The following is a 24,823-nucleotide window of genomic DNA, read 5'->3' as shown; positions in this document are numbered from 1 at the left end:
TCTGCCTATTAATGCAGAGGACACGGGTTTGATCCCTGGTCTGAGAAGATCCCACATGCCGCGAAGCAACTAAGCCCATGCGCCACAACTACTGTGCCTGTGCTCTAGAGCCCGCGAGCCACAACTACTGAAGCCCACGCGCCTCAACTACTGAAGCCCGCGCGCCTAGAGCCCATGCTCCGCAACAAGAGAAGCCACTGCAGTGAGAAGCCCGCGCACCGCAACGGCAGTGCAGTCCCCGCTCACCGCAACTAGAGAAAGTCCACGCACGCACAGCAACAAAAACCCAACTCAGCCAAAAATAAATAAATACTTTTTTTAAAAAAATGATTTATGTGGTTTATGGATGATTTATGGAGTAAATTACAAGAGTTTACAATCATTAGTACTTGGAAGTTTTCAAAGAGCTCTTCTACTAATCATTGTTCTTTTCATGATTTTTATTACCACTGTGAAAACTGGCATTTTGATTCACAATTTGTGACTGTTACAAGCAAATGCCTTGAGTTTAACTATCAGTTCAGGTTATTCCATCTGTAACTGGACTGTGCTATAATCACTTAGTAGCTACACTTCCTAGGAGTCAGTTTTAATGTTGATTGGTTTGGCTCATAAGTGATCACTATTTTTTCCCACTGCCCACGTGAGTAATGATTATCACAGTGTAATGACAATATATGTTTAACCACAGCTACTTTAGTAACTTTTACCTTTTTTTAGCCTGAGGGCTCACTCAGATCTCATTCAATGGTCTCCACAAAAAGGATCTTCACAACACTTTTATTATACAGAGTCAACAAAGCATTTTAAACAAGGAAGTGGGTCAGAGAAGAGGCAAAAATAAGGATCCAAACAGTCTATAAGTCTCAATTTTATTATCTACCCATTGGGCCAGGAAGTATTTTGAAAAGGCAATATATTAATTTTAGAAAGAATCTTTTAAAGTTTTTCACTTTTTTGTTTTTAGTTGTTGTTGCCATTTGGTCCCCAATTCCTTGCAAATTTTTTTTAAAGTCTCAAAATGAAATTTCTAAAAAAATAAATTAATTCAAGTGAAATGAAATTTCTCAAGCTAAATTACAGAGAAGCTGACTGTCCAATTCAGCTCAAAACAACTATATATGCTTGAACCTATGAAATGACCTACAGAAACTAATTTTAACCATCTAAATAACTGCAAATTTACATTTCCCTTGTTTTTTTAATATCTGAAAGACATAAAGGAGTTTTATTTTACTGCCAGAATTCAAGACTCTCTTAGTACAATTTGGACAACACAAATATTAAGAAAGGAATTTGACAGTCCTTATAATGGCCAAATGTACAAAAGAGTATGAGAAAATTACTGTTGATATGAACTTTTAGATTCTTGGCATGAGTGTTTTATATCATTCAATGTCCCTTTTTGTTAATTTTGGGAAAAATAAATTTCCAAGAACACAAGGAGATGACTCAGAGTCACAATAAGAATTAGTATAATGATTAACTGTTTATAGATCATGATATTAATATGGCAATCTAATCACTTTTCATCATTAGCTTAAATCAGATTCTATTCAGTATTTTTAAATAAACTAATAAGTATTTTTAAAAATAGAAGTCTCTATGACCAGAAACATGCTACCCGGCAAGAATCACAACAGTTTTAAGCCTTCAAATAATCATTACACCAATAAACCTTGCTCATGCTGTGGTGACGGCCTGAAAAGCACAGATTAATAAAACACAAGTAATTTCAATTTCCCCAAAAGTCTGGAAAAAGTATTATAAGAATTGTTACTTTACTTTTTCATTTATGAAATTCTAAAAGCCAACAACTGTTTTAGATTATTTATGAAGCCAACTTAATCCTTAAGATATGATTTCAGATACCCAATTTTCATACCAAGTAGCTGAACAAAAAATGGCAAATCTCCAAATCTATTCTTCCCTTTGCAAACCTGTTTCCTTATGGTACAAGTTGGTCAATTTTAAGTTCAAGCCACCTCAGCAGTTAAGAATCTTACTGGTTCCCATCCCCAAAAGATATCCATATGCTGCTATTCCTCTTCCTGAGAACTGCACATGAAAAAGTGAAATCACTTTAAGCTGGAAAGAGCATGAAAATCCTCAGCTTTTAATGTGGAATACAGGAAAGAACACAAAATTTGGAGTCAAGAGATATGGATTCAACGTGTAGCTATGAGACTCTCCAATTGAGTCGCTCTGGGAAAGTCGGTTAACTTCACTGAACCCCCAATTCCTCACATGTAAAATAGGAAAAATAAATATTTCACAGGGTTTTTCAAAGATTCAAATGAAACGATGGATGCGAACATGCTTTATAAATCGGAAAGTGCTATGTGTCCCACAGATGACACAGCAGTTAGTGGCACAGCTTGTCTTCCTGCCTGCCAGGTTCAGGCTATTCTCAACATAGCAACTGGAAGGACTGCTTTAAAATCTAGGTCAGATTACTATGTCACTCCTCTGCTCAAAACCTTCAGATGGCTCTTCATTTCTATCATGGTAAAAGCCCAAATCCTTACAATGACCAAGGCCTCACTAAATTTAACCCCTCCCCGTATCTCTCTGCCATCATCTCCTACTACTCTCCCCCTTGCTCACTTTAGTCCAACCACACTGACCCACTTGCTTTTCCTTGAACATGCAAAGCACACTTCCACCCTAGCGCCTTTGTACTGGTTGTTCCCTCTGTCTGGAATGCTCTTCCTCCATATATCCATATGGCTATTTATCACCTTTAAGCCTTGGTTCAAATGTCTACTTTACAGTGATCACTATTTAAAACTACAATTCCAACAACCACTCTCACACTTGTAAAACCATTTACCCTACTATATTTTATCCCTTTGTTCTATTATTTCACTTATTATGTTTATTGTCTGTATGTCCCTGTAGGTACAGAGACCTGTTTTGTTCGAGGACAATGCTTAACCCATAGAAGGCATTCATTTTTTTTTTTAAATAACAAATAAATGAATTTTATGTAACATTCTGCCTCATGCCAGGAGAAAAAATCCAGATCTTTATTTTAGGAAAACTAACCCACAACTCAAGAACAGCAGGTGGTAAACTTATTATTATACCATCTCCAGATCCAGGAACAGGAAATTATGTTAATTTTCATTGCAACTGAGGCTAAAGACAGGGAGTTCCCAAGGGAGTTCTCCAAATCTTAAAAAAGCTATTTTTCTCTGTTTATTGAATGGTTCACAGATGATTTTTGCAGACTTGTAGTAAATCGGCGTAATTTACTAGAAACAGAAATTTGACTGAAGGAAGAAATAGATCAACAGTTGAAATGTTTTTTTTTTTTTTTTTTAATCCTCTAAATAGCAGTTCTCAGAACCAGGGATTACCAGACCCTGAGGAGAAACAGGGACTTTTTACAGTGGCAGTTTGCCAAGTGAGCCAACAAGAGCAAGAAAACAACCTGAGATTCTTTCATCCATTCAGTGAACAATTATAAAGCAAGCACTCTTCTAACAGGCGATGATCAGTCTTGGAACCCAGCCACTATACTCTGAGAAAGGCCAAGCAACTTGTGGAGAGGCCCAAATGAAGAAAAATCGAGACCCTGTAGCCAATAGCCCTGGCTCAGGTCCCAGCTCAGGCCAGCACCAACCTGCTGGCCTGATGAGTAAGCCAGCTCGAAAGTAGGTCCTCCACCCTGAGCCAACCCCGTTGACACTCCATGGAGCAAAGAAGCACTGTTTCTACTGAGATGTTGAATTTCCCAAACTGCAGATGTTTCAGCAAAGTAACTGACTGTTATTGTTTTAAGCCTTTAAGTTTTGGGGTGGTTTGCTACACAGCAATAAATAACCAATACACTATAGTTATTAAATTGCTGAAGTCAATGAGTCAATGTTTAATACAAAAAGTTTGTGTGCAAACAACTCTTTGGTATCCTCTCACTTGAGAAAGGCGCACTCTACTCATTCTCAATGTCAAAAAGATGCCTGTACATTGAGTGCAATCTGTTCTATTATATTCCCACCAATCCCATCAACCCATAAAATATATATTTTCTCCTTTCACATCCAACCTTAAGCTTTAAGAAAATGGGTAAAGTTATTGGATAGAGTCCTAACTCCTCTATCTGTAAATACCAACTGTTTCTCTACATGGATCGCTGTTGTTCTATTAATGATTAACACAAGGGCTCCAAAGGCAGACTGTGAACCCTAGCTCTGCCAAATGTTAGATGTGACTTCAGTTTCCTCATCTGTAAAATGGAGATAATAACACTTACCTTAGAGTTCCAGGAGGAATTAATTTATATAAAGTGCTTAGACTAGTACTTGGTGCAGAGCAAATGTTTGATAAATAAAAGCTTAACACAACAAAACACACAAAAACTGCTACCTTTACCAACCAAGCACAGGTGGTATCAACATACAGCCAAACTCAGATTATTTTGAAACTGTCTTCACTTTTTTATTCATCTTCTTTTTTCCAACGGTCTTATTTCCATTTATCTCTCATTTTCAAATTCACATCACACACAAAAAAAGGGGGTAGAAGGAAAAATGAAAGCAAGTAATGCGGTTTTATTGAGAATTCCAGTAAAAGAGTTGAGATAGAAAGCCATATAAGGCATACAGAGTATCTGTGATTCCCCAATATTAGCTCCTCAGAGCTCATGGATTGTGACAAACTGCCTGAGAACATAAGACATCAATGCTCGCTTATGTTCACAACACACAGACACCATGAAGTCTAGATGCACAGCACACACAGTTCATGCTATACTAGCCATAACTCTGTTAAAAACAATCTGTAGGGCTTCCCTGGTGGCGCAGTGGTTGAGAGTCCGCCTGCCGATGCGGGGGACACGGGTTCGTGCTCCAGTCCGGGAGGATCCCACATGCCGCGGAGCGGCTGGGCCCGTGAGCCATGGCCGCTGAGCCTGCGCGTCCGGAGCCTGTGCTCCGCAACGGGAGAGGCCACAACAGTGACAGGCCCGCATACCGCAAAAAAAAAAAAAAAAGAAAAAAAAAACCAATCTGTAGAATAACCCTTAAAATATGTTTCAAATGCTTACTGAAATGACAGAACAGGTCAAATCTGGAGAAAATAAGACATTAAAGGCAAACTGCCTAGAAGCAATAAATAATTACATATATATTTTGAAAAATCAAAAGTTTCAAAGTTATCTTATACTACCTTAATATTAGGCTAGACCTTCACTTATTACAAAAGTAAAGCTGTGTATTCCTCTATTATTTATGTTTTGCACAGCTCAGTACTGAAAATAGTGTTTGAGAAAGCTATTTCAGACAAACCATCCACTAGTCCTTGTTTTATGTTAAAGATCTGTAGTCTAAAGAAAATATCAAAGTAACCAACTTAAACTCTGACAGTTTTCTCATCTGCCCTAGTCTCTCACTGATGTCCTCTCACAAGACAGAAGCAGCAGAAGTTACCACATTATCTCCTTTTATCTTTGAAAGTGACATAGTGACTTATTCAAGGTAAAGGAGGAAGTTAACAAAGGATGTACGTTTCTGATTTCAACTGCTTTTCCCTTCACTGTAACAAATCAAGTCTGAGGGGGAAGTAGCCAAGTGATACATGATAAAGCCACTGTGATACTCCTCATAAGCCTCCCTATATATAACTCAGGAAAGCCAAAACTAAAGAAAATCATCAACAGAATTTTCCATGCCCTCAAAACTCAGCTCTTCACTACTGATAGACTCTAAGCCATTTTTTTAAAGGATGAAATCCACAGGGGATAGAAGAAAAGAGAACCAATTACTTTGCACAGATACTTTTTTGAAGAACATGAGTAAATTAGACTATTTGGGAAAAGAACTGCCCTTAGCTCTGCTACCTCTCTGCAATCCCAGATTCAATAACACCTGGTATTTAGATGTATTTCTTCAGTTTATGTGTCACTTTGATAAATGTGGAAAGCACTTTTAGCCAAAAACTTGAATTAGATTTCATTTAAAAACCTGGCTGAACAAAACCATGTATACTTGGTGGTTTGAAGTCTGACATTTAAGTTATACAGTAACTTTTAACTTACAGCCAATAGTGATATCATACAGCAAAGTGTGCTCAGCAATTGAATAAGGAAAAAAAATTGAAGCCAGATTTGGGGACAGGCTCATCTCAGGATAAGAAGCTAGAATTCTTCCCATAAAAATAATGAAAAGCTGACAAACTTGGAGAATATTGGAATTAGAGACATTTTATTTCTAACCAGTTCCCGGCCACTCAAATTCAAAACCATATTCTCTCTGGTTACCTTTCCCCTATAACATAGTCTCATAAGAAAACCACAGAGTAGCTGGTCCTTAAGTAGTACAATTTGCTCTTCCTCATCCAAGTCTGATGTCTCAAACTGTAAAGATTCTGGTTCTTGTGAAGGGACAGCACCCAACCAGAACAAACAAGGGAAAAGTATTATCAATTTCAAACACTTGTTAATTTTTTTTAACACCTAATATATTTAAAACCGCCTCTGGATGTTGCCTTATTATTTGCAGAAAAGGAGAATGGTTATAGTGACTTTTTAAATAGTAGAAAGGGAAAAATGTAACAAAGGAATCTATATACTGAAGTCCTATGTGCCAGGAAGAAGTTCCTCTCACAGGGTTCTGTTATGATTCCTGTTCTGTCTAAAACACAGGTCCATAAATTTCCTCAATTATATAATACAAACCTATGACTATACAAGCGTCTGTCTAGAGATTTAATAAAATCTTCTAATTTAATGGATAAGTGCTCTTACAATTACCATAGGGGTCAATGTATAGAAAGAAATATAAAACTATACACAGTAGTTTTCAACCCTGGACATACCTCAGGATCACCTAAAGAAAAATACTTTGTTTAAAAATAAATGACTTAAGGACTTTTCTGGTGGCACAGTGGTTAAGAATCTGCCTGCCAATGCAGGGGACATGGGTTCAATCCCTGGTCCAGGAAGATCCCACATGCCATGGAGCAACTAAGCCCATGCGCTGCAACTACTAAGCCCGTGCGCTGCAACTACCGAGCCCGTGCACCACAACTACTAAGCCCACATGCCACAACTACTGAAGCCCGTGCACCTAGAGCCCATGCTCCACAACAAGAAAAGCCACCGCAACGAGAAGCCCACGCACCACAATGAAGAGTAGCCCCCACTCGCCGCAACTAGAGAAAGCCCGCACACAGCAACAAAGGCCCAGTGCAGCCAAAAATAAAATAAATGAATACATAAATTTTTAAAATAAAAATAAATGATTTAGACCCATCTCACTAGATTCCATAGGTTTGGGGTAGGGCTCAGTTAGCTCTCTTTTTAAGATTTCGTAGTGATTATGTACAGGAAAGGTTGAAAACCACTATGAGAGAATTTACCAAAAAGTCATCCAAACTGTTAAGGAGAAAAGGAAAATTAGCAAAACATCAGACAAACCTCTATGATAAAAACTGTAGCCCTACTATACTCAACAGTCAACAAAACTCAGAACATAACAAAGCTGATAATAAACAACAAATTGCAAGTGGCATTTAGACTGATGTTTTCCCAACTAGCTCTTAATCACCCTGTTTTATAAAGAAGGAATTATTTTTAACAGTTTGTTGCTGGTTAAACTTTATGTTGATAACAGAATCTTTCAGAAATTCTTTTATTTCTATCGAAATTAATCTATTTTCCCTTTTTCTTCCCTTATTTCCCCCTCATTTCTTAAATAAATTCAGCTTCCCTCCACGAAGAAATATTTTTACCAGTGTCTAAAATGAACACTGCTCATTTCCTCTACCTCACTGTATTTCCTTGATATCTGTTCAAGTCTGAGACTTACATCAATCCTTGGGGCCTGGGAGCAAGTTAAACTTACCTAATGTCAAAACAGTGATGAAGTGCAAACTTAAAACAACAACAAAACTTAAAAATCAAACAGAAGCACAGCATAGAGAAGTAATGAAAAACCATGCCTTTGGTATGAACATCAGGTATGAACTTTGACCACTGAGTTAAGTACGAACCCAAGAGGAGGAAATTCTAAAGATTAAGTCCTCTCCCTAACAAAGAAAATATCTTTCTCAACCTCATAAAATTTAAATGTAATAACCGTTTATACTGTACCCTATCCAATTTCAACGTCTGTTAGAAGGTTTAGTGTCTGAAAAATGACTAGAAGAAACTACATTTATAGTGCAGAAAGTAGTAGTAACAAGATAAAGAGAACAGCTATGAAAATTAAGGTATCTTAGAAAATGTACAATCAGAAAAACATAAAGAAAATGGAACCAGTCATACAGAGTGAAGTGAGTCAGAAAGAGAAAAATAAATACCATATATTAACGCAGATACGTGGAATCTAGAAAAATGGTACAGATGAACTGGTTTGCAAGGCAGAAATAGAGACACAGATGTAGAGAACAAACGTATGGACACCAAGGGGGGAAAGCAGGGGGGTGGGGTGGGGGAGGTGTGATGAATCGGGAGATTGGGATTGACATATACACACTAATATGTATAAAACAGATAACGAATAAGAACCTGCTGTACAAAAAATTGAATTAAATTAAATTAAAAAAAAAAAGAAAATGGAACCAGTCATAAGAGACGCAGGCCTCGAAAAAAATTTTTTTTTGCCATTTTTATTCTTTTAAGAGGGGGGTCAACTTTTTTTCCATTTCTGTATTATACCTTGGTTACTGTCGTGTGTCATAAACTTCCCTTGGAATGTCCTTCTCTCCTTCTCTCCTTATAAATCTTTAATTCTACTCTCCTCTGTGAAGTCTTTCCTCATAATAACTCTCTCCATTTATCTCCCTCTTCGCAGTACAACACTCACAACATACACCACGTTACTTGGTGCTCACTATGACATTTCCTTGCACTAGTCACTGTTTCATGCTGTTCTCCTTTAGAGTGAACATGATGGCCTATGTGACCTGAACACAGCCTACCCTTTCAGCCCAATTGTTTACCATTCCCCACCATACATTCTATGCTCATTAACATTCAATCATTCATTCATTTAGTCACTCAACCATCATCCAACAAATATTTATCAAGTAGCTACAACACGTCAAGCTCAATCTAAAAGCAAGGTAAGCTCTAGCCATCTGTGACTGCTTCTTACTGTGGGTAAAAGCCATCTTCTTTCACCTCTCTAAGCATTTGTTCAGAATATTGCCTCTGCCTGGAATGCCCTTCCCTCTCTGTCACCATGATAAAAACCTTCTTTGCAATTCAGTGCAACATGTATCTACCATGTACTACATACACTATGCTAGATGCTGAGAATATATAAAAAAAGGAATAAGGCAGAACTTCTATTCTCAAAAAAAAAAAAAAGGAGGGAATTCCATGGCGGTCCAGTGGTTAGGACTCAGCACTTTCACTGCCAGGGCCCAGGTTCGATCCCTCGTTGGGGAACTAAGATCCCACAAGCTGCTCAGTGAGGCCAAAAAAAAAAAGAATGGTCCATGGGAAACTGTGGAATCTCAATAAAGTAAGCACCACTAAGAATTAAAAAAAAAAAAAAAAGGAAAAAGGAGTCTATAGTGATGAAGACAGATACACCAACAAATAATTAGTAAAATATGATATATTCTATTATATGTATACAGGATAATTTGGGAACACCAAGAAATACTTAGCCCAGCCTAGGGGTGAGCTGAACTTGCTCAACGCCACTTTTGAAATCTGTAATAACAATTCCCCTGCTTTTCTTTATAGCTATACCATTTATGCACATGCATTCATAATGTACAGTTTTTCTGATTTGAACTTTCTATAAATGTAATCATACTGTACCTATTTTTCTGCAATTTGCTTTTCCCACACAGTATGGTACTTTCTACAAGGTCTGAGAAATAGCATTTTAATACCATAATTTAAAACCAAATTTCATTATGACTTCTTTGATCTATGGGTTATTTAGAACTGTGCCTTTTAATTTTTAGTAGTATAGGAGTTCTTAGTTGCATCTTTTTGTTATTGATTTCTAGCTTAATTGCACTAACAGTGAATGTAGTCCATATGTAGTTTTTGAAACTTGCTGATATTTCCTTTATGACCTAGTACAGAGTAATTTTTAACACTTTCATATATGGTTGGAAAACTACGTGTTGATAGATGCCGTATATATACATACAGCCACTAGATCAAATTTAATAATGACAATAATCAAACCTTCTGTATCCTTGCAGATTTTCTTGTCTATGTGGTCTATCAATTACTGAGAGAGGTATGCTAAAATTTCCCACTATGGCAGCAGAATGCCAATTTTCACCTGTAGGTCCATCAGTTATCGTTTCCAAGCTATATTATTAGGAGCATACTAATTTAGAATTATTATACCTTCCTGATAAACTATACTTTTAAATCAGCATGTAGTGACTAGGTCTAATAATACTTTTCTCCTTAAAGTATATGTATCTGATATTAATAGAGTAACTCCAGCTTTCTTTTGGCTACTGTTTGCTTCTCCATCCTTTGATCTTCTACTTTTCTGTAGCTTTATGCTTTTAGGTGTTTCTCTTATAAACAGCATGAAGTTGAATTTTGCTTTTCTCCCGCATCCAGTCTGACAATCTTTGCCTTCTAAATGCACAAGTCAGTACATTTCCATTTATTGTGATTACAGATAATATTCTAGATTCATTTCTACTACAATATTCTGTGCTTTCATAATCTAGCTGTTTCTTTCTCTCTTCATGCCATCTTTTTGACTGAATCCGTCCACCTCATTCAACAATACTACTTCTAATAGGTTTTGAAATGATATATCCTAATTATATTTTGTTAGATGTTACCCCTCAAAACTTTAAAATGCCAATTAATTTAACAAGTCTAAACATAGTCATCATCTTTACTTACTCCCCAAACAACAGAAACTTTGAGTGCTTTAAGCTCAGTCACACCCCTCACAATTTATCTGATGTTACTGTCCAGAAATTATAGTAGTCCCCCTTTACCTGTGGTATCACTTTCCACGGTTTCATTTACCTGTGATCAACCACATACTAAAAATATTAAATGAAAAATTCCAGAAATAAACAATTCTTAAATTTTAAATTGTGCACTATTGTGAGTAGCATGATGAAGTCTCGCACTGTCCTGCTCAGTCCCACCCTTCCAAGACGTCAATCATCCCTTTGTTTAGTGTATCCCACTGGTTTAGTCACTTAGCAGCCATCTCAGTTACTAGGTTGACTGTCGCAGTATCAGTATTGCAGTGTTTGTGTTCAAGTAACCCTTATTTTACTTAATAATGGCCCCAAAGTGCAAGAGTAGTGATGCTGGCAATCTGTATATGCCAAAGAGAAGCCGTAAAGTTCTTCCTTTAAGTGAAAAGGTAAAGTTCTCTACTTAATATGGAAAGGAAAAAAATGATACGCTGAGGTTGCTAAGATCTACGGTAAGAACAAATCTTCTATCCATGAAATTGTGAAGAAGGAAAAAGAAATTCGTACTAGTTTTATCATCACATCTCAAGCTGCAGAAGTTATGGCCACAGTGTATAAGTGCTTAGTTAAGACAGAAAAGACATTAAATTTGTACCATAAGCTATTTTGAGAGAGAAAGAGGTCACATTCACATAACTTTTATTACAGTATATTGTTATAATTTTTTTTATTACTAGTTACTGTTGTTAACCTCTTACTGTGACTAATCTATAAATTAAACTTTATCATGGGTATGTACGTATAGAAAAAACATAGTATATATAGGGTTCGATACCATCCATGATTCCAAGGCATCCATGCAGTCTTGGAATATATCCCCCAAGGGTAAGGGGGTAATACTATACTTCCATCTTGATTTGTTTTAACCTTACAAACTAGACATTGTTCATGTTTTATACCATCAACTTTTTTAAAAGTTTCATTCACATTTATTATTTTTGTTGTTGTTGGCTCTTCATTTCTGTATCTCAAATCTTCTTTGAGGTTATTTTCCTTCTTCCTTAATACCTTGACACTTTTGAAGATTACAAAAATATTTTAATGTCCCCCTCAATCTGGCTTTATCTGATGTTTCTTCATGGTAAAACCCAGGTTATGCCATTTGGGCAAGAATGTCACAGAAGTGATGTTGTGCCCTTTTCAGTGCATCACATCAGGAGGTACAAGATGTCAGTATGTCTCATGACTGGTGATGTTACTTTGATTACTAAGTTCCTGTAGTGTAACCCCATAGTTATGGTAGTGTCTCTTAATATCTCTCAAGTTTTCCATCTCTATGTCTCTCTGTGTTACATTCTGTATAATTTCTTCAGATCCATCTTCCCATTTACTATGTCATTCTTCAAATGTGCCTAATTTTTTGCTTTAACCTGTGCATTGTTTTTCTAATGTCAACTTTTTAATTATCACATTTCCAGGTTCCTTTTCAAAATGTCCTGATTAATTCTTATAGTCTTTTGTTCTTTCATCATACTTCAATTCCCTCTTTTATTTAACATATTTATTTTACCTCTAGTATCTGTTAATCTTTCAGAGTTTTATTCTGTAGTTTATTTCCTCTAACTCTTATTCATGGTGGCCTGTTTCCTGGTGTGTTTAATAATTGGGGGGAGGTGAGAGGATGTGGATTCATGTTCAGTTGGAACCCTACCTTTGGCAATTTTTTAGATGTCTGTTTAAAGTGCCTTTCTCTGAGAAGGATTTACATTTGATTCTGCCAGGAGACTAGCAGTACCACCAACACAGGACCGCTTAAACTAAATTTTTGTCTTGGCTTTCTTTTGGGGCCACACAAGTAGTGTAAATTCAGGCTCAAACTGCATGAGTTAGGGCTTGTGGTAAAGAGAAAATTCTTTCTTTATTTCTACTCTACTCAAAGCCAATACCAAGATAGGTACTTACTAACACTCTCCCTATGTGGTATGGCAATCTACTTTTTTCTCTTTTAGCAACCAAGAATGTCATTCTTTGGAAGTTCCAGCTTTACTTGGGTGGGGGTAGGAGGGCTTCAGTTGTGACTTCTCACCTTGTTTGGATCCAGAGCTTTCTTTCCTCTTCCCAGGTGCTAGGACAAAAGGATGAGGAAGTAACGCTAGGACAAGCACCACTTCCAATGTTAGCTTACCATTATGGATTTATGTTACCTTAATATTCTGGCCTCTGAGAAGTGCTTCCTTTTCCTCAGTTCAGCCATGAAATCAAAGAGTTTTGATTTGTTTTTTAATCCAGCATTTTCTGGTGTACTAAAATGCAAAGTTTCTCTGTACCTCTAGCCCACCATACTGCCAAAAACAGAAGTCCTTAAGGTTTCTTGAAGAATGGTAGGAAAAAAAAATGCTTTATAAAAGGCAGAGTTTTCAATGGTCATTTCTTAAAAAGAGATCTGGGTTAAATTTCAGGTTCTACAACTATAAAATATGACTAATAATCATAGAATCAATCCCAATGAGTAGTAAGTAAGAAGAGGGTTTCCTACCAATTCACATTTGTCCTGTTTAGCCATTTCCTGCTGCCTAGAGTTACTATTTTTATAGACCACCCAGAGTAGGCCAGTTCTTTGAATCCTGTGCCAAAAATAGCTAGATGCCTTCTTTACCATCCACACAATATCAATAAGGTCAGAAAAATTAACCCTTTTAAGTCTACTTAGTTTATTTTCTTTTTCTGTGTGATGACTATTCAGTAACCCCAAACTCTCCAAACTAGTCAGTTTTGCTACACATTACTTTGACAAAACTCTCTTACTTTAGATGTAAGATGTATTTACATTTCATCACCAAGTGCCTTCAGGAAATGTTTCTTAAGGCATACCTATATTTGGCAAATGTGTGTTATATGTTTTCTCACTTGGACCCATACCAGTAAGGCATAAAAGTTCAATTCTACATTGAACATCTGAAACAACATTAACAACACTACTATGGTAATGTGATCTCTTCTGAAAGACTTTAGGCTCCTAAATTTAAAATGCTTTCGAAATCTCTGATTAAAATGTCTATTTGTCTGGCCAGGCTTAGTTTTGTAGTACCTGAGAAAAGCTGAGTTAGAACTCACAATCTATTATTTAAAAGCCTATGCAGTTTCTGCACCAATGAAAACATAATGCTTGCTTTATAGATATTCAAGGCCACGAATGTGGAAGTTGTTCACTAAATATCTTCCAGGTGGTACTAATAAGGTTCAACTGGGGATTTCCCGCTCCTCTGGCAGATTCCCAGGTCTGAGGAGATCATTGGTTTTGCAGTGAAAAGACTGCAAACAATGAGGTCAATTAAGAAATGCTTCTGAATAATATACATGATACAACATCTCCATTCCCAACATTTGGTTCAGGGGTAGATTTCAGTCTTTCAAACATTGTTGCTCTCTGAGCTTTGATATTTCACTGTGCCAAATTTTCTCCAGAAGAAATAGTTCCTGCTTTTTATGAGTTTCATAGCCAGTTTCTTTCCTATTTCCTTCTTGGTATCTGGAGATATTCCAACTTGTTAAGACATTTTGATACTTCTTCATTCCTTCTAGCTCTTCTCTTTGTTGCTTTTCTTCAATCTAAGCCTTTTAACATGTTTTCAAAATCTGAACAGTTCCTAATATTCCCACTACTTCTTGGCTTTCTGTTCCTAAAGCCTTCACACAGAGACAGACATAGATTTCCTTAGGTTGTTGCTCAGTATTTTCAAGTATTTAAACTTTCTCCCGTTCTTAATTCTCCTTTTTGTACTGTCCATCTAATTTTTTTAAACACAAACCTTTATTAATAAATTGAGACTATTATCTCCTCCATCCATAATGGATCATTCTACTTGCTCATGGAAATAAGACCCAACCCATGATACACCCATCACCTCAGCCATCAGTGAAGATCATTAATTCATTAAAAATTTTTTGTGCCTGTCTTATTTTTCAAATCTCTGTTGACTTATGAGGGCTTTCACAGCAAGACGTCCCCAATACCACCCTCATTTCCTGAAGCATAATTACATTCTCTTTATTCGTTCATCAAATGCTACTCCATAAAGCCTCTGTGACTACCATCATCAGAGTCACTGATGTTCCTTCAACAATATGCCCCTATTGGGAATTCCCTGGTGGTGCAGTGGGTAAGACTCTGCGTTCCCAATGCAGTGGGTCTGGGTTTGATCCCTGGCCAGGGAACTAGATTCCACATGCATAACGCAACGAAGGAGCCCGCGAGCCGCAACTACAGAGCCCGCCTGCTGCAACTAAGACCCAGTGCAACCAAATAAATAAATAAATATTTTAAAATATATATATATTAAAAAAAAAAGAATATGCCCCTACCTTTATACAACATCTACATAATTCTTTTTCATACTACAGTTGTTTACATATGTGCTTCTCTTACTAGACTTTTATTCATGTTTGCATTCCTGGCTCCTTGCTCAGTACCTAGCAAACAATAGTCCTCTAAAAATATTTGCTGTATGTCTGACTGAATAAATAATAAGTACCTCATATAGCCTAGATAAGAAACGAGGAACTAAAAGCACACAGCTTTTGAGAAATAGCAAATGAACACACATAACTGTGTATCTCCTCTGGGATGAACACTGTCTTGTCTCTACAGGACAAAATTAAAGAACTAGACAACATGATCTAAGACTTTACACCTGTGACAAAATATGCATAAGAAACAGTAACAGCACAAAGCACAACTTCAACAAGTGGAAGAAAATGTAACAAATTGATAACTGGTGAGAAGCACTTGAATAAAACAATATCAAGAATGTCAGTGGGGAGAGACTAAAACATAAGTTGAAAGACAGAAGGAAGTTCTTTCAGTTTAGGAATGGTGTACATAAACGTACAAAAATAGGAATTAGTAAATATATGCAGAGTATACCAAGCAGGTTACTTGTCAATAAACACTAGATACATATTTAATACATGCAAGTAGGTTAACAGCAACTCATACCAAAAGAAAAGATTTTTTGGTCAAGATTACAAGTAATCCTTTTAAAAGAGAAATACAACTAGCTAAAGACTTATCAAAAAATAACTTACTACTAATGGGGGGTGAGGGTAGGGGGAACATATTCATTCATACCAAAAATATTTATTGAGAGACCACTATGTGCCAGGCTCTGTTCTAAGCACTGTAAAACAAAAAACATGAAAATATCTGCAAGGAAATAAAGAAAATAAATAAGTAAATTATACAGTATACTAGAAGACAAGAGGTACTATGGAGAAAAGTAAAAGAAAAAAGAGAATAGGAAGTGTGGTGGCAGGAGCAGGGGTGGCAATTTAGAGAAGGCAGTCCAGGACAGTCTCATTGAGGTGGCATTTGAGCTAACACTTGAAGGAAGGCCACTGGAGGAAGAGCATTCCAGGCAGTAGGAATAATAAATGTGAAGAAACTGAAGCAGGAACATCATTAGTGTGTTTGAGGAAGAGCAAGGAGGCCACTGTGGCTGCAAAAATGTTAAGATAACATTTTTGATCCAGAAGATAGGTAAATATTAAAAAACACTTACAATATCCATGTTAGGAAAGGTGTAGAGAAATGGACCTTCCTTTCACCTGCTGGTGGGAGTGTAAACTGGGACAGTCTTTTTGGAAGGCAATTTGGCAGAATCTATTACACTTTCAGATATTCATGCCTTCTAACTCCAGTCTGCTACTCTCTCTCTCTACACACACACACACAATACAGACTCCACGTATGTAAACAATACCGTGTGTGTGTGTGTGTGTGTATGGAAATAATTTAAATGCCCATTAATGGGAAAATGGTTAAATTAATTATGGCAGCAGTTCTCAAAGTGTAGAGCCCTGGGGTTCCAGGTAGTCCAAAGAGCATTCAAAAGGAGAAGGAAAAGTAGCAGCCTCTGTAATGATAAAAGAATCTTCAGGGTATAACTACTAATGGTCACCTTTAAAAACTGGTATTTAAATATAAGATAATAATTGAAACCTATGGCTCTGTTATCCTCAATGGCTGTGGCAAAAGTCACAGAGGAAAGTCAGTGGAAAAAGTCATTATATAAAAGAGACTTTGAAAGGAAGAAATGAGTGTAGCTGGAGAAGTTCTAACAAATGGCCTACACCCATGAAGCCCCCTCTGGTACTGAGGGTCCCAGTATAAAACGCTTCATTTTGAGAGCTGTTAGTGACTCTGTATTCACTCCACAGTAATCTGATTCACTTTATTCAAGGAATTTAATTATTTTCAAGTTCCTAAGTCAGGATGACAAAGTTTTGATTAGCATGTTTCTTTTCTCCTTTATTAATCAAGAGATAGATCTTCATGAATAAAGAAGTCCCAGTCCTCAAATACAAAAATTAAAATGACAAAATAATTTTAATATGAAAAATATGGGTAAAATGTCAAGCGTAAATAATGAATAAAGTAGTAAAATAATTTTTTAATAATTCAAAGGCTTACTCCAGGTATCTCTTCAGCATATTTTATGTAACTTGTCTAATATAGTGTGGACTTTCAAAAATAAGTCAACTCAGAATTATGCCTTCTTTTCACTGAGTTGCCTTAGTGAATAATTAAAAAGTAGATAGGTCTCTGGGGCTCCATGATGAGGTATCAAATGCTCTGGGGAATTGTGCTAACACCAAACAATAACAAAAGTCCAATACGAGATCTATATTTAATTTTTTAGAAACCAACTACATAGGAATAAAATGGGAGTGACCTAGTTTGCCCATCAAACATGTGAAAAAGGGGCTTCATTATACTATTTTTCTCTAATTTCTCTGTCTGAAAATCTTTAAAGTTTTATTAATAAAAGATTAATTCAACTTATTTCAGTTCTCAACTAATTTTAATATAGATTTCGCTCCTCTCCCTTATAAATCTGCTTTCCAAGATTACTACTGACCTGCTAATTACCAAATTCAATGTTCCTGTCTCAGCTCTCTGCCTCTCTCAAGCCCTCAGCATGTGATATCACTGCTCAAGGCCCTCTTAAAACACTTTTCATCCTTAGCTTCAGAAAACCATTCTCTTCTCATTCTGTCCCTAACCCTATTCACTCTAAGTTTCTTTTCCTGAGTCGATCTACTGCTCATGCTGATTCCCTCAGATTCTTATTACTCTTCTTCCTCTATTTTTCTCCTTGGATAATCTCAGCTATTCCACTAACATCTCTGTTTGTCTATCTACCTATCTATCATGGTAATTCCCAATATCTAGTCACTATCTCAAATTTCCCATACTACTAATAAAAACCATTGTCTTCCATCATAAAACTATTCATCTTTCTATGTTGGCTACCTCCTATTACAGCATCACCATTCAGTCCTTCAAGATAGAAATTTTGGAATTATGTTTAATTTCTCTCTTTTCTTCCTCATGTTCCACACTGTATTCGTCATCAAATCCCACAGAGTCTATCTCAGAGATGTACCCTGAGACAGTCCATCCTTTCCATCACCATAGTCTAAGTTCAGGCTCTCATCTATTACCTTAAATACACCAACAGCCTCCTAATGCTGTCTCTGCCAATAGTTTCTCCTCCATCCAATCCATTCTCAATACCACCCTCAGAGTCATCTTCCTAAGATACAAAACTGATTACGTTACCCTCTGCCTAAAAACTCAGGAATGTCTGGTTTACAGTAGCGCTGTATATAGCAACATACAAGGCCCTTCATTATCTGGCCCCCACTTATACTGCTAGCCATATTTCCTCATACACACTCCCACATATATAAAAATGCACTGAATTTTTCATTTTTTTTTCTGAAAATGTCAGGCCATTTCATAATTGTGCCTTTTATCATGCTGCTCCCTCTGCTTGGCATACCTTTCCCATACTTTCCACCTGGCAGACTGTCATCACACTTTAAGATTCAGCTTCCTCTATGGGATGTCCCTTACCATTCTGTCATTCAACAAAAAAATGTTTTGAGCATCTATTAATATGACATGAACCTTCTCCTCAAGGAATCCATATTCTCATTTATATTCTTTTAGTACTTTGTTCATACTGATGTTATGACATGCATCACATTATCCTGTAGTCATCCTTTTACATGTCTCTCCTCCAGCTGGATCACGACATCTTTAAAGGCACGGCCCCTGTCTAACTACTCTTGACTCCCCAACACCTAGGATGCTGATTTTGATCATGTGTTGAGTGTGCCATGGTTAGTGGGAGTCTGAAAAAGATGATTTCTAAGATCCCTTTGAATTCTAGTATTCTATGACTCCAACACAAAAGCAGCATTTCTTAGCTGTGATTTAGCTGAAAACCTGAACCAAGTTCAGCTACATCCTTAAAATATTTATACTGATTCACATTCCAAATCTACTAAAGAAGAAACTGAGAATTATTGCTCTACCTATTTATTTTATAGCTAGGGAGGAAGCCACCCAAGTGCCTTATAATCTCTGATACTCAAGTATCATAGTACTGAGGTAGGTAATATTATTCTTATAAACACATTTTAAAAGTAAGTAACTGAGGCATAGAGAGATTAAGTAACTTGCCTAAGACAACAAAGTTACTAAGTGGAGGAGATAGGATTTGAACTCAGGCAGTCTAATTTCAATGCCCATGATTCTAATCAGTTCATTATTCTGCTTCATCAGTGATCTGTTGAATAACTTAAGGCTTTCTTCATTAAAAAACATGAACTTTCTGCCAGACCTAGGTGAAGAACAAAACAAATCCATTTTTCCCTAGCTTATGACTAGAGCTAGAATAATAAATAACAAGAATTTAAATTTTTAGCATTAGTATCCAAAATAAATATCTACACACTTACCTCATGGGTCCATAGTTCAGTATTACAAATGCCAAAACTATCATCACACAGATAGCTCTTCGCTTCGGACTGGGAACTTTAAGCCTCTGGTTCTAAAGAAAAGGACCATATTAAATACAATTGAACTACACATCAATCTCACAAAAAGCAACATCTAAAACAACACCTCTCCTCTTCACCAGTTATGTGAATACTTAAACAAAAAAACAAAACGCAAATGTGAGGAAATAGTACTTTCCAAAAGACTAGAGCAGAACCTTCCAGAGAGAGAGAAAAGGAGAGTAGCAGGAGAGAAGAAACATAGCAGCCACCCTGTGGCAGAGGCATCCTCACCCAAAAGGAAAGAATTCAACAATTTTTATAATTTTATGGATCTTCAAAGAATCCTAAGATACTTCTGTGGTTTGTCTCTCCCTATTAAATCATTGTTTTCAGTAACATAATGGAATATTCCCATATGCTCAAGGAAAGATAGAAAGAGCAATATAAGAAGCCCCACTCAGTAGCCAGAGGCATCAATTTGGTTCAGGACAGCACTGCAGTAGGAAATCCTGAAAGCAGCAGATTTCATCAACAGAACTGAGGAGAAGATTAACCTTGCTGGGACCAGCATGGCAACAAAATAGAAAACATAATAGTGGTCATGTAGACCAAGAAAACATTAACAAGTTTTTATTTTGTATTGTTTTCTTTTTTAAAAGGGAAGACCTAGTGGGACTATTTAGGAGCCTCAATGTGATTCATTTAGTCAAAAAAAACACAAGAGAGTGCTATGGCAATAAGTGAGGAGAAACCCAGGAAAAGAAGACAACTTTTATATACAGCTTGTGAGGTACAATTCAAAACCTCCTCTTTCCAATACTTTATGCTTACTACAAATGTTTTGGGGTTTATCGTGCCTGCCTTTTCCTAGTACTATTATTTTACACAATTCAATTTAAAATGTAAAATTTCCAATTGATTTATCAGAAAAAAAGAACACTTTAACCCATTATCCTGGCTGTATCACAACCATCACTCACCTCTGATACAACTTCATCCAGCTGCCGCTTCAGGGATCCGTTCTCTTTCTTCAGCTTCTCATTCTCCAGGAGGGCAGCCTTTAACCTTGCCTCTAACCCTAGCATGTATTCTTTCTTCTTCTTGCGGGACTGACAAGCTGACTCTCGATTTTTTATCATACGTTGCTGTCTCCTTAGCACAGCAATCTAGGAAAAGTTACAGTGAATCAAAATATTTGAATTTTAGGATCAGATCAGTTAAGAATATACTGATTTTTACAATTATCTTTTAACAAACTGTTCAAAACACAGGTTACTGGTTGTTTTAAAAAATATTACTCAAAGTAAATTGAAATCAAATGATTAAATAAGGCCTTCTAAAACCTGTTAAACGTTTTCTTCTGGTGTTTTCTAAGGCTTATTTATTGATCTTCCAATTTTCCCTTTAGAAACACTACGTATATATGTATGTATATATACAGACACCTTTAATCTATATCGCAGGCCCTGAATTAATTGACTGTTTTTCAGAACTATATATCCAATTACCTATAAGGCCACTTCTACTTGTAGAGTTACCGTCACTTGAAATTCACTATGTGCAAACTGAACTCATTATCTCCCTCTATTTTTTAAAAAATCTATTCATTTTACATCAGTGGTATCTCTCAGGATATAATGGAAGATGTGACCAGTAACCTATTTTTCTTTCACTGTCTAAATTTACTCCCTCTCTCAACCTCCCACTTACTCACTAAATATGTATTGAGGATATACTGATGACCAAGTTTCTTCCAGTGAAAGTGTCTCTGTCACTCCTTTCTATTTCCACTGCCATTCTCCTAATGCAGGCACTCATTAACTCATCTCTAGACTACTACAATAGCCTCCTAACTACTTTAATTGGCTTCAGGCTCCTTCTGTCTACCATTTCTAAGGTAACTTCCTTCCCCTAAAAACATTTTAATCTTGCTATTCCATTGCAAAAGCAAGCTAGTCGTGCATTCTAGCCACCCACCTTTGCTTTCAAGATCTTCCATAATGTGACCACCCCCTACTTCTCTATCCCCACAACTATTCACACCACACCCTCCAATCTTAACATTTAAGGTGTGTATGATCTTCATACACACCTAACTCGTTCCTTTATTCATACTGTTTGTTCCAATTTGGAATGCTGTCTCCTCTACTAAGCTAATATTAAGGACCGTCCAAACTCTAACTATGATAAACCACTCGGAGTTTTTATATTATCTGAATTTCTTATGCCCATATAATTTGGAAGATACACCTGAACACTCTAATGGTCTCAACTGTCTCAAAAATGTTGACTCTCTCTCCACCTAGATTTTATATCCTGGAAACCAAAACTATGTAATATGACCCACAATAGCTACCATAATCAAAACTTACTGAGCAAAATTATTTTTGTCATATTTTCTGAACTAAGGTGTGGAACCTATTTGTTTTAATTTTAGTCTAATTTATTTGGGAGAGATGGTGAGGTAGCAAAAGTCCATAAAAAGCACCAAATAATATTAAATTTATTACTGTAAGAATACAGATGACTGAATTACTGAGTTCTCTGTTTTGTAAAGGACTTTAAAAAAATAAACATTTTACTGTGGGTGTTTAATAACGCTTACTCAGATTGGTAAATACAATTAAATAATACTGATTTCTTTTGAAATAACAACACAATTCCCACCCCATACTGCATTTGCTAGAAACAGAGGTATACCAAAGCCAGCCAAGCAATCAGAATCCACAAGGAAAAGAAACATTATATGAGATGTCAAGAGGAGTATTTTTTCCTTTTTTTTTTTTCTTTTTTAACTGAAACTTCACAAGAATGCTGACTTATATAACCATCTACCAAATTTATAAAGTTTCCCTGTGGAATAACTATCCCACTCTTCAATAATGCTAAACACACACACACACACACACACACACACACATGTGCACACACACACACACACAGAGGTGGCAAAGCCACGATGGACTGATTATTCATCAATTTCAAACTATTCTCTGGACAAAGCCACTTTGTTCAAACTACTGTTACTCTCAGTGATCTTCATTGTTACTTGGAATGCCAGTATCCATAATTAATACTTAATACTAGAGTGCTTAAGTACACAGAACGCTGAACAAACACATAAAAGAGAAGGTTCCCAGATGGAAGAGTTTATACTGAAAGTGAGATAAATGGTAACCTTACTTTAAAGGCTAATTAATGTATGGAATTTGGGAAGGCTTACAGATGGCACACCATTTAATAAATTTCAAACAAGGATTAGGGATTTCTGTAAACAATAAAAGCACCTGCATTTTATACAGCATAAAGTTTCAAAGGCTGTCAGTGTACATGCCTCATACTAAAAAAATGAAAACCACCTGTGGCCAAATATTCATTTCTTCCCACAGGAAAAGATACAATAGCTCTGAAAATGTGGTAAATACTCAATATTACCAATAAATACAAAGGATAAATACAGTAAAAATATATAAAATCCACAGGAATCACCAGAGTTCCAACTTTACATTTCAGCAAGCTATATCTTCAGCTATCTAAATAAATAATATTTAAATTATTCTGTATATTCTAGGCAAAAAACCCATAATTTTCATATTAAACACACACATACTGTTTGGCTTTTTGATGGGGAATGACATTTTATAAGAAGAAAAGGATTACACTGTAATAACTGTTCTGTAAACTGATTTTTTAACATACAGTGTATCATGATCATCTCTGAAATGCCATGAGAATAGCAGCATAGTATTTCAATTATCTTGATGTTCCATAATACATTTAATTAATCTCTTCTTGTTGAAATTTTTACAGTTTTCAAGATTCTTTAAAATAAGCCTTATCATTTGATACTGTTAGAGAGTAGAAGAGCCAAGGCTAGAACTTAGGACAGTTGATTCCAAGCCCAGTGCTTCTGATACAACAGCTCCACACTGCTTTTAAACACCAAACAGGAAGTCTTGCATCACAGTATGGAACTCTAAACTCAGTGAGCTGTATGATTACTTTAATTATGCGCCTGTTTGAAATTGAAGGCTTACGGAACTGCTTGAATAGAAAGCTTATTCTCCTTTATTAGCAGTCTGCAAACATAAAATCAGTACTCTGGCCCATTAATCAATTGACGCATCTCCCTTATGGGCATATGAGAAGATTCAACATGACTAAAATGAGTGAACAGCTAGCCAGTCACTGCTTCTGGTCATCCTGCCTTCAGACAACTCTTCCACCAAGCATTGTGCCTTGGAAAAAGGAAAAAGAAAAAACTCCACGGCAGCAAAATATTCTCCCTTTAGTGACACTGCACTATAAAATATGGTGTTTCACTATTAAACAAACATTTATTTGACTGTAATAAAGAATCTCATAAAAGGAGAACTTTCACAAATGGACAAGTACTTTTTGAAGGCTGGATCAACTTAAGAGTCAAAACTCTAAGTCTCTTTCCATTATGTTTTTAAATTTTAAGTTACTGACTAATAAACACTATAAGATATTATGTTCTTCTTACAAATAAAATAAGGCTGTTTAGACCCTTGATTCTGTGATGTTGCTAAGAAATGAGCTTCAAAGTCCTGAATGGCTATAAATTAAAGATATTAAAATAAAATATATACTGCTAAGAAATACATTCTAACATCACACACAAGCTCAAGAGAGATCAAGTACTGATAACATACAGCTGAATCAATCACTGGCTTACTGCACATCTGTCAGTTCTAATTCTCATTTTGCTGAATCTTTCCCTCTCAACTGACGTATGAAGCAGAAACTGTCACTGATTAACCTCTTCATCATGTCAAACAAAATTTTTTTCAATTAAATAAAAAAAAAAGGGGCTTCCCTGGTGGCGCAGTGGTTGAGAGTCCACCTGCCAATGCAGGGGACATGGGGTCGTGCCCCAGTCCGGGAAGATCCCACATGCCACAGAGCGGCTGGGCCCGTGAGCCATGGCCGCTGAGCCTGCGCGTCCGGAGCCTGTGCTCCGCAACGGGAGAGGCCACAGCAGTGAGAGGCCCGCATACCGCAAAAAAAAAAAAAAAAAAAATTAACTTTATTTGAAATTGATTTAAAAGGCAAAGGAGTAAATTTTCTCAAATACTTC

At 36.4% G+C, this 24,823-nt stretch overlaps 1 protein-coding gene across 1 annotated transcript in view; it reads right to left on the bottom strand.

Annotated features, from left to right (window-relative positions):
• ATF6 (activating transcription factor 6) overlaps positions 1–24,823 on the bottom strand; it is a 218,891-nt gene that overhangs the window by 152,228 nt on the left and 41,840 nt on the right. Inside the window, exons 8-9 of the mRNA XM_032639744.1 lie at positions 20,703–20,888; positions 19,681–19,772 (exon numbers count right to left, since the gene is read on the bottom strand). Of these exons, the coding sequence (XP_032495635.1) occupies positions 19,681–19,772; positions 20,703–20,888 (278 nt within the window). The remainder of the gene's footprint in view (positions 1–19,680; positions 19,773–20,702; positions 20,889–24,823) is intronic.

This window comes from Phocoena sinus, chromosome 1, assembly GCF_008692025.1.
Source record: "Phocoena sinus isolate mPhoSin1 chromosome 1, mPhoSin1.pri, whole genome shotgun sequence".
Lineage (NCBI taxonomy): Eukaryota > Metazoa > Chordata > Mammalia > Artiodactyla > Phocoenidae > Phocoena > Phocoena sinus.
This window is presented reverse-complemented; position numbering and strand designations above follow the sequence as displayed.